This window comes from Coregonus clupeaformis, unplaced genomic scaffold (genome assembly GCF_020615455.1).
Source record: "Coregonus clupeaformis isolate EN_2021a unplaced genomic scaffold, ASM2061545v1 scaf0037, whole genome shotgun sequence".
Taxonomy (NCBI): Eukaryota; Metazoa; Chordata; class Actinopteri; order Salmoniformes; family Salmonidae; genus Coregonus; species Coregonus clupeaformis.
In genome coordinates, this window is record NW_025533492.1 from 514,617 (window position 1) to 532,813 (window position 18,197).

At 46.2% G+C, this 18,197-nt stretch overlaps 1 protein-coding gene across 2 annotated transcripts in view; it reads right to left on the reverse strand.

The window, feature by feature from the left end:
• Positions 1-18,197, reverse strand: part of LOC121555770 (striatin) — a 91,678-nt gene that overhangs the window by 37,404 nt on the left and 36,077 nt on the right. For both annotated transcript variants that reach the window (XM_041869604.2, XM_041869602.2), the window contains exons 2-4: positions 15,717-15,820; positions 8,127-8,200; positions 5,727-5,805 (exon numbers count right to left, since the gene is read on the reverse strand). In XM_041869604.2, the coding sequence (XP_041725538.2) occupies positions 5,727-5,805; positions 8,127-8,200; positions 15,717-15,820 (257 nt within the window). The remainder of the gene's footprint in view (positions 1-5,726; positions 5,806-8,126; positions 8,201-15,716; positions 15,821-18,197) is intronic.

Genomic DNA, 18,197 nt, shown 5'->3' on the forward strand with positions numbered 1-18,197 from the left:
GGTTAGGGTTAGGGGGTATGGTATAGTAACTCACTGTCTGGGGAGCTGACTGCCTTGTTTCCAGGGTTAGGGTTAGGGGTATGGTATAGTAACTCACTGTCTGGGGAGCTGACTGCCTTGTTTCCAGGGTTAGGGTTAGGGTTAGGGGTATGGTATAGTAACTCACTGTCTGGGGAGCTGACTGCCTTGTTTCCAGGGTTAGGGTTAGGGGTATGGTATAGTAACTCACTGTCTGGGGAGCTGACTGCCTTGTTTCCAGGGTTAGGGTTAGGGGTATGGTATAGTAACTCACTGTCTGGGGAGCTGACTGCCTTGTTTCCAGGTTAGGGTTAGGGTTAGGGGTATGGTATAGTAACTCACTGTCTGGGGAGCTGACTGCCTTGTTTCCAGGGTTAGGGTTAGGGGTATGGTATAGTAACTCACTGTCTGGGGAGCTGACTGCCTTGTTTCCAGGGTGGGTTAGGGTTAGGGGTATGGTATAGTAACTCACTGTCTGGGGAGCTGACTGCCTTGTTTCCAGGGTTAGGGTTAGGGTTAGGGGTATGGTATAGTAACTCACTGTCTGGGGAGCTGACTGCCTTGTTTCCAGGGTTAGGGTTAGGGGTATGGTATAGTAACTCACTGTCTGGGGAGCTGACTGCCTTGTTTCAGTTAGGGTTAGGGTTAGGGGTATGGTATAGTAACTCACTGTCTGGGGAGCTGACTGCCTTGTTTCCAGGGTTAGGGTTAGGGTTGGGGTATGGTATAGTAACTCACTGTCTGGGGAGCTGACTGCCTTGTTTCCAGGGTTAGGGTTAGGGTTAGGGGTATGGTATAGTAACTCACTGTCTGGGGAGCTGACTGCCTTGTTTCCAGGGTTAGGGTTAGGGGTATGGTATAGTAACTCACTGTCTGGGGAGCTGACTGCCTTGTTTCCAGGGTTAGGGTTAGGGGTATGGTATAGTAACTCACTGTCTGGGGAGCTGACTGCCTTGTTTCCAGGGGTTAGGGTTAGGGGTATGGTATAGTAACTCACTGTCTGGGGAGCTGACTGCCTTGTTTCCAGGGTTAGGGTTAGGGGTATGGTATAGTAACTCACTGTCTGGGGAGCTGACTGCCTTGTTTCCAGGGTTAGGGTTAGGGTTAGGGGTATGGTATAGTAACTCACTGTCTGGGGAGCTGACTGCCTTGTTTCCAGGGTTAGGGTTAGGTTAAGGGTATGGTATAGTAACTCACTGTCTGGGGAGCTGACTGCCTTGTTTCCAGGGTTAGGGTTAGGGGTATGGTATAGTAACTCACTGTCTGGGGAGCTGACTGCCTTGTTTCCAGGGTTAGGGTTAGGGGTATGGTATAGTAACTCACTGTCTGGGGAGCTGACTGCCTTGTTTCCAGGGTTAGGGTTAGGGGTATGGTATAGTAACTCACTGTCTGGGGAGCTGACTGCCTTGTTTCCAGGGTTAGGGTTAGGGTTAGGGGTATGGTATAGTAACTCACTGTCTGGGGAGCTGACTGCCTTGTTTCCAGGGTTAGGGTTAGAGTATGCTCACGTGGGAGCACGCCTTGTTCAGGGTTAGGGTTAGGGGTATGGTATAGTAACTCACTGTCTGGGGAGCTGACTGCCTTGTTTCCAGGGTTAGGGTTAGGGGTATGGTATAGTAACTCACTGTCTGGGGAGCTGACTGCCTTGTTTCCAGGGTTAGGGTTAGGGGTATGGTATAGTAACTCACTGTCTGGGGAGCTGACTGCCTTGTTTCCAGGGTTAGGGTTAGGGTATGGTATAGTAACTCACTGTCTGGGGAGCTGACTGCCTTGTTTCCAGGGTTAGGGTTAGGGGTATGGTATAGTAACTCACTGTCTGGGGAGCTGACTGCCTTGTTTCCAGGGTTAGGGTTAGGGGTATGGTATAGTAACTCACTGTCTGGGGAGCTGACTGCCTTGTTTCCAGGGTTAGGGTTAGGGGTATGGTATAGTAACTCACTGTCTGGGGAGCTGACTGCCTTGTTTCCAGGGTTAGGGTTAGGGGTATGGTATAGTAACTCACTGTCTGGGGAGCTGACTGCCTTGTTTCAGGGTAGGGTTAGGGTTAGGGGTATGGTATAGTAACTCACTGTCTGGGGAGCTGACTGCCTTGTTTCCAGGGTTAGGGTTAGGGGGTATGGTATAGTAACTCACTGTCTGGGGAGCTGACTGCCTTGTTTCCAGGGTTAGGGTTAGGGTTAGGGGTATGGTATAGTAACTCACTGTCTGGGGAGCTGACTGCCTTGTTTCAGGGTTAGGGTTAGGGGTATGGTATAGTAACTCACTGTCTGGGGAGCTGACTGCCTTGTTTCCAGGGGGTTAGGGTTAGGGGTATGGTATAGTAACTCACTGTCTGGGGAGCTGACTGCCTTGTTTCCAGGGTAGGTTAGGGTTAGGGGTATGGTATAGTAACTCACTGTCTGGGGAGCTGACTGCCTTGTTTCCAGGGTTAGGGTTAGGGGGTATGGTATAGTAACTCACTGTCTGGGGAGCTGACTGCCTTGTTTCCAGGGTTAGGGTTAGGGGTATGGTATAGTAACTCACTGTCTGGGGAGCTGACTGCCTTGTTTCCAGGGTTAGGGTTAGGGGTATGGTATAGTAACTCACTGTCTGGGGAGCTGACTGCCTTGTTTCCAGGGTTAGGGTTAGGGGTATGGTATAGTAACTCACTGTCTGGGGAGCTGACTGCCTTGTTTCCAGGGTTAGGGTTAGGGGTATGGTATAGTAACTCACTGTCTGGGGAGCTGACTGCCTTGTTTCCAGGGTTAGGGTTAGGGGTATGGTATAGTAACTCACTGTCTGGGGAGCTGACTGCCTTGTTTCCAGGGTTAGGGTTAGGGGTATGGTATAGTAACTCACTGTCTGGGGAGCTGACTGCCTTGTTTCCAGGGTTAGGGTTAGGGGTATGGTATAGTAACTCACTGTCTGGGGAGCTGACTGCCTTGTTTCCAGGGTTAGGGTTAGGGGTATGGTATAGTAACTCACTGTCTGGGGAGCTGACTGCCTTGTTTCCAGGGTTAGGGTTAGGGGTATGGTATAGTAACTCACTGTCTGGGGAGCTGACTGCCTTGTTTCCAGGGTTAGGGTTAGGGGTATGGTATAGTAACTCACTGTCTGGGGAGCTGACTGCCTTGTTTCCAGGGTTAGGGTTAGGGTTAGGGGTATGGTATAGTAACTCACTGTCTGGGGAGCTGACTGCCTTGTTTCCAGGGTTAGGGTTAGGGGGTATGGTATAGTAACTCACTGTCTGGGGAGCTGACTGCCTTGTTTCAGGGTTAGGGTTAGGGTTAGGGGTATGGTATAGTAACTCACTGTCTGGGGAGCTGACTGCCTTGTTTCCAGGGTTAGGGTTAGGGGTATGGTATAGTAACTCACTGTCTGGGGAGCTGACTGCCTTGTTTCCAGGGTTAGGGTTAGGTTAGGGGTATGGTATAGTAACTCACTGTCTGGGGAGCTGACTGCCTTGTTTCCAGGGTTAGGGTTAGGGGTATGGTATAGTAACTCACTGTCTGGGGAGCTGACTGCCTTGTTTCCAGGGTTAGGGTTAGGGGTATGGTATAGTAACTCACTGTCTGGGGAGCTGACTGCCTTGTTTCCAGGGTTAGGGTTAGGGGTATGGTATAGTAACTCACTGTCTGGGGAGCTGACTGCCTTGTTTCCAGGGTTAGGGTTAGGGGTATGGTATAGTAACTCACTGTCTGGGGAGCTGACTGCCTTGTTTCCAGGGTTAGGGTTAGGGGTATGGTATAGTAACTCACTGTCTGGGGAGCTGACTGCCTTGTTTCCAGGGTTAGGGTTAGGGGGTATGGTATAGTAACTCACTGTCTGGGGAGCTGACTGCCTTGTTTCCAGGGTTAGGGTTAGGGGTATGGTATAGTAACTCACTGTCTGGGGAGCTGACTGCCTTGTTTCCAGGGTTAGGGGTTAGGGGTATGGTATAGTAACTCACTGTCTGGGGGAGCTGACTGCCTTGTTTCCAGGGTTAGGGTTAGGGGTATGGTATAGTAACTCACTGTCTGGGGAGCTGACTGCCTTGTTTCCAGGGTTAGGGTTAGGGGGTATGGTATAGTAACTCACTGTCTGGGGAGCTGACTGCCTTGTTTCCAGGGTTAGGGTTAGGGGTATGGTATAGTAACTCACTGTCTGGGGAGCTGACTGCCTTGTTTCCAGGGTTAGGGTTAGGGGTATGGTATAGTAACTCACTGTCTGGGGAGCTGACTGCCTTGTTTCCAGGGTTAGGGTTAGGGGTATGGTATAGTAACTCACTGTCTGGGGAGCTGACTGCCTTGTTTCCAGGGTTAGGGTTAGGGGTATGGTATAGTAACTCACTGTCTGGGGAGCTGACTGCCTTGTTTCCAGGGTTAGGGTTATGGTATAGTAACTCACTGTCTGGGGAGCTGACTGCCTTGTTTCCAGGGTTAGGGTTAGGGGTATGGTATAGTAACTCACTGTCTGGGGAGCTGACTGCCTTGTTTCCAGGGTTAGGGTTAGGGGTATGGTATAGTAACTCACTGTCTGGGGAGCTGACTGCCTTGTTTCCAGGGTTAGGGTTAGGGGGTATGGTATAGTAACTCACTGTCTGGGGGAGCTGACTGCCTTGTTTCCAGGGTTAGGGTTAGGGGTATGGTATAGTAACTCACTGTCTGGGGAGCTGACTGCCTTGTTTCCAGGGTTAGGGTTAGGGGGTATGGTATAGTAACTCACTGTCTGGGGAGCTGACTGCCTTGTTTCCAGGGGTTAGGGTTAGGGGTATGGTATAGTAACTCACTGTCTGGGGAGCTGACTGCCTTGTTTCCAGGGTTAGGGTTAGGGGTATGGTATAGTAACTCACTGTCTGGGGAGCTGACTGCCTTGTTTCCAGGGTTAGGGTTAGGGGTATGGTATAGTAACTCACTGTCTGGGGAGCTGACTGCCTTGTTTCCAGGGTTAGGGTTAGGGGGTATGGTATAGTAACTCACTGTCTGGGGAGCTGACTGCCTTGTTTCCAGGGTTAGGGTTAGGGGTATGGTATAGTAACTCACTGTCTGGGGAGCTGACTGCCTTGTTTCCAGGGTTAGGGTTAGGGGTATGGTATAGTAACTCACTGTCTGGGGAGCTGACTGCCTTGTTTCCAGGGTTAGGGGTTAGGGGTATGGTATAGTAACTCACTGTCTGGGGAGCTGACTGCCTTGTTTCCAGAGGGTTAGGGTTAGGGGTATGGTATAGTAACTCACTGTCTGGGGAGCTGACTGCCTTGTTTCCAGGGTTAGGGTTAGGGTTAGGGGTATGGTATAGTAACTCACTGTCTGGGGAGCTGACTGCCTTGTTTCCAGGGTTAGGGTTAGGGGTATGGTATAGTAACTCACTGTCTGGGGAGCTGACTGCCTTGTTTCCAGGGTTAGGGTTAGGGGTATGGTATAGTAACTCACTGTCTGGGGAGCTGACTGCCTTGTTTCCAGGGTTAGGGTTAGGGGTATGGTATAGTAACTCACTGTCTGGGGAGCTGACTGCCTTGTTTCCAGGGTTAGGGTTAGGGGTATGGTATAGTAACTCACTGTCTGGGGAGCTGACTGCCTTGTTTCCAGGGTTAGGGTTAGGGTTAGGGGTATGGTATAGTAACTCACTGTCTGGGGAGCTGACTGCCTTGTTTCCAGGGTTAGGGTTAGGGGTATGGTATAGTAACTCACTGTCTGGGGAGCTGACTGCCTTGTTTCCAGGGTTAGGGTTAGGGGTATGGTATAGTAACTCACTGTCTGAGGAGCTGACGGCCTTGTTTCCAGGACAGCTGGTTGTTCAAGGACCCAGGAGTCTCATTCTCAATCACCTCATCTGGGGACAGAGATACAGAGAAACTTGCTGAGCAACAACCACAGAATCATGAAGCACATTAACCACAATAACCAAACCACATTAACCACAATAACCAAACCACATTAACCACAATAACCACATTAACCACAATAACCACATTAACCACAGCACCACTCTACAACACACAGTGAGTGAGACACAACCACAGCACCACTCTACAACACACAGTGAGTGAGACACAACCACAGCACCACTCTACAACATGGTCTTATTCTACTTAGAGATGTGTTTCCTCTATGGCTCCTTATCGTGGGTCGTTACAGCTGTGTCATGGTTTATTGACAATCAAGTAGAATCCAGAGAGACTTCTCCATGTAGGAGTACCCTCATTAAGACCCATCAGTAGAATCCAGAGAGACTTCTCCATGTAGGAGTACCCTCATTAAGACCCATCAGTAGAATCCAGAGAGACTTCTCCATGTAGGAGTACCCTCATTAAGACCCATCAGTAGAATCCAGAGAGACTTCTCCATGTAGGAGTACCTCCATTAAGACCCATCAGTAGAAGAAGCAGCAGAACCAAGGTGTTAGCAGCAGAACTAAGGTGTTAGCAGCAGAACTAAGGTGTTAGCAGCAGAACCAAGGTGTTAGCAGCAGAACCAAGGTGTTAGCAGCAGAACCAAGTGTTAGCAGCAGAACCAAGTGTTAGCAGCAGAACCAAGGTGTTAGCAGCAGAACCAAGGTGTTAGCAGCAGAACCAAGGTGTTAGCAGCAGAACCAAGGTGTTAGCAGCAGAACCAAGGTGTTAGCAGCAGCAAGGTGTTAGCAGCAGCAAGGTGTTAGCAGAACCAAGGTGTTAGCAGAACCAAGGTGTTAGCAGCAGCAGAACCAAGGTGTTAGCAGCAGCAGAACCAAGGTGTTAGCAGCAGCAGAACCAAGGTGTTAGCAGCAGCAGAACCAAGGTGTTAGCAGAACCAAGGTGTTAGCAGCAGCAGCAGAACCAAGGTGTTAGCAGCAGCAGCAGAACCAAGGTGTTAGCAGCAGCAGAACCAAGGTGTTAGCAGCAGCAGAACCAAGGTGTTAGCAGCAGCAGAACCAAGGTGTTAGCAGCAGCAGCAGAACCAAGGTGTTAGCAGCAGCAGAACCAAGGTGTTAGCAGCAGCAGAACCAAGGTGTTAGCAGCAGCAGAACCAAGGTGTTAGCAGCAGCAGAACCAAGGTGTTAGCAGCAGCAGCAGAACCAAGGTGTTAGCAGCAGCAGCAGAACCAAGGTGTTAGCAGCAGCAGAACCAAGGTGTTAGCAGCAGAACCAAGGTGTTAGCAGCAGAACCAAGGTGTTAGCAGCAGCAGCAGAACCAAGGTGTTAGCAGCAGCAGAACCAAGGTGTTAGCAGCAGTAAGTAGGGCTGTGATGGTCATGTCATTTTGGATTATGCTAATTGGCCAGTCAAATTACCGCGGTCACCGTAATAAACGTTTTAATACTAGCATACAGATGAGAAGTCTATGAGGGGGCTGGGTTATGAGAATGAGCTGAAGGAGAGGCAGGGGAGAGGAGAAGAGAGAGACTGTATTTTAAACTGGGTAATTTGACAGAGGAGAGGAGGAGGAGAAGAGTCTTTAAACTGGGTAATTTGACAGAGGAGAGGAGGAGGAGAAGAGTCTTTAAACTGGGTAATTTGACAGAGGAGAGGAGGAGAAGAGTCTTTAAACTGGGTAATTTGACAGAGGAGAGGAGGAGAAGAGTCTTTAAACTGGGTAATTTGACAGAGGAGAGGAGGAGGAGAGTCTTTAAACTGGGTAATTTGACAGAGGAGAGGAGGAGGAGGAGTCTTTAAACTGAGTAATTTGACAGAGGAGAGGAGGAGAAGAGAGTCTTTAAACTGGGTAATTAAGGAGAGAAAGGAGAGGAGAGAGAGATGTCTAATTTAGGCATATGAACAGCGGGCAGGTGTGGCACTGGATGCAACACGCAACCCAACACCTCTCCGGTTCATCAACACTTCCAGAGAGCTGGTGCCTTCAATCAACAGAGCAGGCTGTATCTTATGAATAAAGATGAGGAATAATGAGGAGGACACATCCCTAAAGACAGGAGGGAAATCTAACATGGAGGCCAATTATACTGGATTTAACAGGTACACAAACGGAACAGAGGAAATGTGAATACAGAGCGTTGTTATTACATTAGAGTTCTCAGGAAAAGACATCATGAAACTATTGGATAAAACACTCAACATGTGTAAAAGCCTACACACAAGACAGGATTCAGGTATGTGAATGCTGCAATCACTATGATCTAGTACTCCCATAGGTAAAGAGGGGTCTGCGTTAGTCCTACCAGAGTCATAGCTGGGAGGTTTCATGTCTCCTTGGTTCAACTCTGTTCCATATCTTAACTTGTGGTACTTGGCCCTGGAAGAAAGAGAGAGAGAGAGAGAGAGAGAGAGAGAGAGAGACAGGAGAGAGAGAGAGAGAGAGAGAGAAAGCAGAAACTGTTAAAAGATGCTGAAACATTATCCACACTTCAATCAGGGACATAACTTGGGAACACAGTGTGTGTAGAACCCTAAAGGTCATCTTGTTCCCTGGCACTCCTCCCATGGTCTTTCAGAAGCACTCTAGATAACCATCACATTCCTGTCAACTAACCATCACATTCCTGTTAACTAACCATCACATTCCTGTTAACCTATAATAGTCTAAGCCCCTGTCTAAGCTGGGGTAAGGGGGTGTTCTGCAGGCTGCCTGTATTTATTCCTCATAAATAATGATCTGCTGCAGGCTGCCTGTATTTATTCCTCATAAATAATGATCTGCTGCAGGCTGCCTGTATTTATTCCTCATCATCATTATTGATCTGCTGCAGGCTGCCTGTATTTATTCCTCATCATCATTATTGATCTGCTGCAGGCTGCCTGTATTTATTCCTCATCATCATTAATGATCTGCTGCAGGCTGCCTGTATTTATTCCTCATCATCATTAATGATCTGCTGCAGGCTGCCTGTATTTATTCCTCATCATTAATGATCTGCTGCAGGCTGCCTGTATTTATTCCTCATCATCATTAATGATCTACTGCAGGCTGCCTGTATTTATTCCTCATCATCAATAATGATCTGCTGCAGGCTGCCTGTATTTATTCCTTATCATTAATGATCTGCTGCAGGCTGCCTGTATTTATTCCTCATTATCATTAATGATCTGCTGCAGGCTGCCTGTATTTATTCCTCATCATCATTAATGATCTGCTGCAGGCTGCCTGTATTTATTCCTCATCATCATTAATGATCTGCTGCAGGCTGCCTGTATTTATTCCTCATCATCATTAATGATCTGCTGCAGGCTGCCTGTATTTATTCCTCATAAATAATGATCTGCTGCAGGCTGCCTGTATTTATTCCACATCATCATTAATGATCTGCTGCATGCTGCCTGTATTTATTCCTTATCATTAATGATCTGCTGCATGCTGCCTGTATTTATTCCTCATCATCATGAATGATCTGCTGCAGGCTGCCTGTATTTATTCCTCATCATGAATGATCTGCTGCAGGCTGCCTGTATTTATTCCTCATCATGAATGATCTGCTGCAGGCTGCCTGTATTTATTCCTCATCATCATTAATGATCTGCTGCAGGCTGCCTGTATTTATTCCTCATCATCATTAATGACCTGCTGCAGGCTGCCTGTATTTATTCCTTATCATTAATGATCTGCTGCAGGCTGCCTGTATTTATTCCTCATCATGAATGATCTGCTGCAGGCTGCCTTTATTTATTCCTCACCATTAATGATCTGCTGCAGGCTGCCTGTATTTATTCCTTATCATTAATGATCTGCTGCAGGCTGCCTGTATTTATTCCTCATCATTAATGATCTGCTGCAGGCTGCCTGTATTTATTCCTCATCATCATTAATGATCTTCTGTAGGCTGCCTGTATTTATTCCTCATCATCATTAATGATCTGCTGCAGGCTGCCTGTATTTATTCCTCATCATCATTAATGATCTTCTGCAGGCTGCCTGTATTTATTCCTTATCATTAATGATCTGCTGCAGGCTGCCTGTATTTATTCCTCATCATCATTAATGATCTTCTGTAGGCTGCCTGTATTTATTCCTCATCATTAATGATCTGCTTCAGGCTGCCTGTATTTATTCCTCATCATCATTAATGATCTGCTGCAGGCTGCCTGTATTTATTCCTCATCATCATTAATGATCTGCTGCAGGCTGCCTGTATTTATTCCTCATCATCATTAATGATCTGCTGCAGGCTGCCTGTATTTATTCCTCATCATCATTAATGATCTGATGCAGGCTGCCTGTATTTATTCCTCATCATTAATGATCTGCTGCAGGCTGCCTGTATTTATTCCTCATCATCATTAATGATCTACTGCAGGCTGCCTGTATTTATTCCTCATCATCAATAATGATCTGCTGCAGGCTGCCTGTATTTATTCCTTATCATTAATGATCTGCTGCAGGCTGCCTGTATTTATTCCTCATTATCAAATAATGATCTGCTGCAGGCTGCCTGTATTTATTCCTCATCATCATTAATGATCTGCTGCAGGCTGCCTGTATTTATTCCTCATCATCATTAATGATCTGCTGCAGGCTGCCTGTATTTATTCCTCATCATCATTAATGATCTGCTGCAGGCTGCCTGTATTTATTCCTCATAAATAATGATCTGCTGCAGGCTGCCTGTATTTATTCCACATCATCATTAATGATCTGCTGCATGCTGCCTGTATTTATTCCTTATCATTAATGATCTGCTGCATGCTGCCTGTATTTATTCCTCATCATCATTAATGATCTGCTGCAGGCTGCCTGTATTTATTCCTCATCATGAATGATCTGCTGCAGGCTGCCTGTATTTATTCCTCATCATTAATGATCTGCTGCAGGCTGCCTGTATTTATTCCTCATCATCATTAATGATCTGCTGCAGGCTGCCTGTATTTATTCCTCATCATTAATGATCTGCTGCGGGCTGCCTGTATTTATTCCTCATCATCATTAATGATCTGCTGCAGGCTGCCTGTATTTATTCCTCATCATCATTAATGATCTGCTGCAGGCTGCCTGTATTTATTCCTCATCATCATTAATGACCTGCTGCAGGCTGCCTGTATTTATTCCTTATCATTAATGATCTGCTGCAGGCTGCCTGTATTTATTCCTCATCATGAATGATCTGCTGCAGGCTGCCTTTATTTATTCCTCACCATTAATGATCTGCTGCAGGCTGCCTGTATTTATTCCTTATCATTAATGATCTGCTGCAGGCTGCCTGTATTTATTCCTCATCATTAATGATCTGCTGCAGGCTGCCTGTATTTATTCCTCATCATCATTAATGATCTTCTGTAGGCTGCCTGTATTTATTCCTCATCATCATTAATGATCTGCTGCAGGCTGCCTGTATTTATTCCTCATCATCATTAATGATCTTCTGCAGGCTGCCTGTATTTATTCCTTATCATTAATGATCTGCTGCATGCTGCCTGTATTTATTCCTCATCATCATTAATGATCTGCTGCAGGCTGCCTGTATTTATTTATCATCATCATTAATGATCTTCTGTAGGCTGCCTGTATTTATTCCTCATCATTAATGATCTGCTTCAGGCTGCCTGTATTTATTCCTCATCATCATTAATGATCTGCTGCAGGCTGCCTGTATTTATTCCTCATCATCATTAATGATCTTCTGTAGGCTGCCTGTATTTATTCCTCATCATTAATGATCTGCTGCAGGCTGCCTGTATTTATTCCTCATCATCATTAATGATCTGCTGCAGGCTGCCTGTATTTATTCCTCATCATCATTAATGACCTGCTGCAGGCTGCCTGTATTTATTCCTCATCATCATTAATGACCTGCTGCAGGCTGCCTGTATTTATTCCTCATCATCATTAATGATCTGCTGCAGGCTGCCTGTATTTATTCCTCATCATCATTAATGATCTTCTGTAGGCTGCCTGTATTTATTCCTCATCATCATTAATGATCTGCTGCAGGCTGCCTGTATTTATTCCTCATCATCATTAATGATCTGCTGCAGGCTGCCTGTATTTATTCCTCATCATTAATGATCTGCTGCAGGCTGCCTGTATTTATTCCTCATCATCATTAATGATCTGCTGCAGGCTGCCTGTATTTATTCCTCATCATCATTAATGATCTGCTGCAGGCTGCCTGTATTTATTCCTCATCATCATTAATGATCTGCTGCAGGCTGCCTGTATTTATTCCTCATCATTAATGATCTGCTGCAGGCTGCCTGTATTTATTCCTCATCATCATTAATGATCTGCTGCAGGCTGCCTGTATTTATTCCTCATCATCATTAATGATCTGCTGCAGGCGGCCTGTATTTATTCCTCATCATTAATGATCTGCTGCAGGCTGCCTGTATTTATTCCTCATCATCATTAATGATCTGCTGTAGGCTGCCTGTATTTATTCCTCATCATCATTAATGATCTGCTGCAGGCTGCCTGTATTTACTCCTCATCATCATTAATGATCTTCTGCAGGCTGCCTGTATTTATTCCTCATCATTAATGATCTGCTGCAGGCTGCCTGTATTTATTCCTCATCATCATTAATGATCTGCTGCAGGCTGCCTGTATTTATTCCTCATCATCATTAATGATCTGCTGCAGGCTGCCTGTATTTATTCCTCATCATCATTAATGATCTGCTGCAGGCTGCCTGTATTTATTCCTCATCATCATTAATGATCTGCTGCAGGCTGCCTGTATTTATTCCTCATCATTAATGATCTGCTGCAGGCTGCCTGTATTTATTCCTCATCATCATTAATGATCTGCTGCAGGCTGCCTGTATTTATTCCTCATCATCATTAATGATCTGCTGCAGGCGGCCTGTATTTATTCCTCATCATTAATGATCTGCTGCAGGCTGCCTGTATTTATTCCTCATCATCATTAATGATCTGCTGTAGGCTGCCTGTATTTATTCCTCATCATCATTAATGATCTGCTGCAGGCTGCCTGTATTTATTCCTCATCATCATTAATGATCTTCTGCAGGCTGCCTGTATTTATTCCTCATCATTAATGATCTGCTGCAGGCTGCCTGTATTTATTCCTCATCATCATTAATGATCTGCTGCAGGCTGCCTGTATTTATTCCTCATCATTAATGATCTGCTGCAGGCTGCCTGTATTTATTCCTCATCATCATTAATGATCTGCTGCAGGCTGCCTGTATTTATTCCTCATCATTAATGATCTGCTGCAGGCTGCCTGTATTTATTCCTCATCATCATTAATGATGTGCTGCAGGCTGCCTGTATTTATTCCTCATCATTAATGATCTGCTGCAGGCTGCCTGTATTTATTCCTCATCATCATTAATGATGTGCTGCAGGCTGCCTGTATTTATTCCTCATCATCATTAATGATGTGCTGCAGGCTGCCTGTATTTGTCTGTTCATTTCAGTAACACTATTGTCTCCGCCTCTCTGGGAACGAGTTAGGAGCGACACACACACAGTCGCACACACAGAGATAATGGTGTTAATAATGTTCTGATCTTGTAGGTTTCCCTGGTTGCTTTCATATCTGGGAATAGCAGAAAGCAGGATGTTCCCAATTTAACAGCAATGTGATGGTTATTTAACCCCCTAGTGTCCGTGTCCGCGCCCCCGCCAAAATCTAATTAGAATAATAAAACAATCCCCATCTAAATCCGTCAGTTTAAACTAGAGATATGTTGTTGTATTTTTTGCATTGGATGCGTTTCAATCCACCGCATCTGCCTATGTAACACTTCCGCATCTGCAGTGGAAGGTGACCGAGCTACAGCGGTGTCTGTCAGACCATGAGACATCCCAAAAATCAGTCTTCTCACAAAATCGTGAGAGTCTCGTCTGAAGTTGGTACAGCCCATCTGCCAACTTCTGTCTGTAGCATCTGAACAGTTTGGGGCTACACACTAATATGCTTTAGGACGACCACAGGCCTCACAAGACTCATCTGAAGGTCAGTTCAATTTTTTTTATTGAAGTGTATATGGAGACAGTTTAATGCCAAAAATATGGGGTTAAATACATGTCAAAAAAGAATATATGTTTCCTTATTTTTCTTAGATCTCTCAGATATACAGTAGGACAGACATCCGAACAAACTTCCTTTTGATATATTTTTGGTACTATTTGTTGTTCCATGTAGTGAATCTGTTATTCAATGAATTTATTTATCAAATAATTTTTTTATATATTTGATACTTCAAGGGGTCTTAAAATTCAACATCAAATAGCTAAATGATCCTTGTTATGACCTTCTTAAAACAATTCCATATAGCTTAGTAGAACCCCCCCCCCCCCCGGTTTAGACAGGGCTTAGACTCTGATGGGTTAAATACCTCCCTGTGCAACTGGATCCTGGACTTCCTGACGGGCCGCCCCCCCCAGGTGGTAAGGGTAGGTAACAACACATCTGCCACGCTGATTTTCAACACGGGGCCCCTCAGGGGTGCGTGCTTAGTCCCCTCCTGTACTCCCGGTTCACCCACGACTGCGTGGCCAAGAACGACTCCAACACCATCATTAAGTTTGCAGACATGACGGTGGAAGGCCTGATCACCGACGATGATAAGACAGCCTACAGGGAGGAGGTGTGGTGCCAGGATAACAACCTCTCCCTCAACAAGACAAAGGAGCTGATCGAGGACTACAGGAAATGGAGGGCCGAGTATGCCCCCATCCACATCGACGGGGCTGTTGTGGAGCAGGTCAAGAGCTTTAAGTTCCTCGGTGTCCACATCACTAAGGATCTATCATGGTCCACACACAACACGTTGTGAAGAAGGCACAACAACGCCTCTTTCCCCTCAGGAGGCTGAAAAAGATTCAGCATGGGCCCTCAGATCCTCAAAAAGTCCAACAGCTGCACCATCGAGAGCATCCTGATTGGTTGCATCACCGCCTGGTATGGCAACCGTTTGGCATCCGACCACAAGGCACTACAGAGGGTAGTGCGTACGGCCCAGTACATCACTGGGACCGAGCTCCCTGCCATCCAGGACCTCTATACCAGGCGGTGAAAGACTCCAGCCACCCAAGTCATATACTGTTCTCTCTGCTACCGCATGGCAAGCGGTACCGATGCACCAAGTCTGGAACCAACAAGACCCTGAAGAGCTTCTACCCTCAAGCTAGAATATTTAGTTAAATAGTTAACCAATAGCTACCCGGAATATCTGCATTGACCCTTTTTGCACTAATCTCTTTTGACTCATCACATACGCTGCTGTTACTGTTTATTATCGATCCTGTTGCCTAGTAACTTTATCCCTACCTATATGTACATAACTACCTCAATGACCTGGTACCCCTGTACATGGACTCAGTACTGGTACCCCATGTATATAGCCAAGTTATCGTTACTCATTGTGGAGTTATTCCTCGTCTTATTTTTTCTGCGATACATTTTTTTTTCTCTCTCTGCATTGTTGGCATTTCACTGTTAGTCTACACCTGTTGTTTACATGTGACAAATAAAATTGAATTTGATTTGACTCTGGTCCTCTTAGTGGAAGGACAGGACAGGTGTAGAGACCGGTCCTCACAGTGGAGCGATCTTCCAAGGTAAGACTGACAGAAACCGTTCTAGGAAAGGTCAGCCATCATTAAATCAGACACCATATAGAACAGATCCATCCTTCCGCTGTACACATCTCTCTTTGTCACCCTGTCATCTGTCATTGTAGATTTTCTGCTGTGTTAAGTTCCATGGTCATTTGAAGATGTGACGTAGAGACGTCTTTGGCTGTCAGGCCCTCTGTCAATATCAGTGTGGTGAATGAATGTGAAAGGTCATAGGGTCATGTGATGATGCACAGTACACATGCTGTGTGATGTCAGGTGCTGTAACGTACCTGTCCTGTCTGAGGGCGTACTCCAGCATCTTAATCCTCCTCACCAGATCCTTCTTCAGGTTCTCCTGGCCGTTCCTCTCGCCCTGCAGGAACGCTATCTGGGCCTGGGGAGACGCATCACAAATACACACACTATCAACACACTAGGCTTGGGCGGTATGCCGTGTATATACCGTATATAGGGGTATTTGGAAATAGCCACGGGATGGTTTTTCAATACTGTCAATACCGTTGAAACTATTTATTTGAAGTTTTTTAACACATTTGAATATTTGTAGCTACTTTTTAAGTAAATACCTGCAATACGTTAGGAGATAAAAGAACATTGTGTTCTTCATTTCACCTGTCAGATTATTATGAAGCTTACGGTAGTCAAAGCAAGCAACAGAACAGTGTACTGTCTATACTCGGTTTGTTGGTTTTATGAAAAACGTTTTAATTCAATTGTTTTAAATCATAGCTAAAGTTTGTATTGCTACGGATTACGTGACGCGTTCAGCCTTTACGGCCAGTTAGCTGCTAGCCATCATGAAAACGGAGCAGGCTAACACTAGCAGTGCTAGCCCACCAGCATTTTTATCCACGGCTGGGCACAAACGGTTCAGGTGTGAGATGATTCCACACAATCACATGAAAAAGATAAGGTGGAACTGGAAAATGGACAGGGCTTTGTCTGCCCTAAATGCACCACCGTCAAGCAGCTCAGGGAAGAGATCCTCCGGCTGTTAGCTCGGCTGTGAGAAAAGGATAACCTGCTTTCTAAGTCCCGCGACCTTGCTGTAACCCAGGCAAACCCAATCTCAGTGTTAAATGACTACTATAGCAAAGCTGTCGATGAGTCGGGCGACGTTGATCTGTCCCAATACAACGGACAGATGTTAAGCTCAACTCCGCGGCCCATGGGAGACTGGACACTCGCAAGGCGTAGGAGATCGGGGAGGCAGTCTGGCCACCCTTCATCTATCTGAGAAGATCATATCCAGCTGTCAAACAGCTTTTCCCCGCTTGAGACGGACCTACCAGCCCCATGAGTCAGCACGGATCCTGGGTGTAAACCAGTGGCTCCCTCCCCCACGGCAGTTCAGCAACTCACTTCCCCATCGGATTCCATCATCGTGGGCAGCTCGATGGTGAGAGGTTTTCATCGTGGGCAGTTCGATGGTGAGAGATTTTTGCCTGCCTACGATCTGTGGACCGACCAACTTCCTCCTGCCCACGGTTCTGGCCAACTACTCCAATATTGACACCATCGTCACTCACGTAGGTTTTAAAAACCTTTGTTTTCACCGATCTGAGGAACTGAGGGAGGACTACAACATTTTTTTAAACACCCTCGCTAGCACAGGGAAGATAATAATTATCTCTGGCCCCCTCCCGTACTACCGAAGTGGTTCGGAACGTTTCAGCCGACTCTTTGCCCTGAACGAGTACCTGAAGAAACATTGCAACGACAGGAATGCTGTGGTAGCCATGCTGGTTAAGTGTGCCTTGAATTATAAATAAATCACAGACAGCGTCACCAGCAAAAAGCACCCCCACACCATAATACCTTCCCCTCCATGCTTTACGGTGGGAAATACACATGCGAAGATCATCCGTTCACCCACACCGCGTCTCACAAAGAAACAGTGGTTGGAACCAAAAATCTCAAATTTGGACTCCAGACCAAAAGGACAAATTTCCACCGGTCTAATGTCCATTGCTCGTGTTTCTTGGCCCAAGCAGGTCTCTTCTTCTTATTGGTGTCCTTTAGTAGGAATGGGCTACAAGACCTGGTAGAGCACGGCGCTTGTAACGCCAAGGTAGTGGGTTCGATCCCCGGGACCACCCATACACAAAAATGTATGCACGCACGACTGTAAGTCGCTTTGGATAAAAGCGTCTGCTAAATGGCATATTATTATTATTATTATTATTATTATTATTATTATTATAAGACCATCGCCAAGCAGCTTGGTGATAAGGTGACAACAGTTGGTGCGATTATTCGCAAATGGAAGAAACACAAAATAACTGTCAGTCTCCCTCGGCCTGGGGCTCCATGCAAGATCTCACCTCGTGGAGTTGCAATGATCATGAGAACGGTGAGGAATCAGCCCAGAACTACGCGGGAGGATCTTGTCAATGATCTCAAGGCAGCCGGGACCATAGTCAGCAAGTAAACAATTGGTAACACACTACGCCGTGAATGACTGAAATCCTGCAGCGCCCGCAAGGTCCCCCTGCTCAAGAAAGCACATATACAGGGCTGTCTGAAGTTTGCCAATGAACATCTGAATGATTCAGAGGAGAACTGGGTGAAAGTGTTGTGGTCAGATGAGACCAAAATCGAGCTCTTTGGCATCAACTCAACTCGCCGTGTTTGGAGGAGGAGGAATGCTGCCTATGACCCCAAGATCACCATCCCCACCGTCAAACATGGAGGTGGAAACATTATGCTTTGGGGGTGTTTTTCTGCTAAGGGGACAGGACAACTTCACC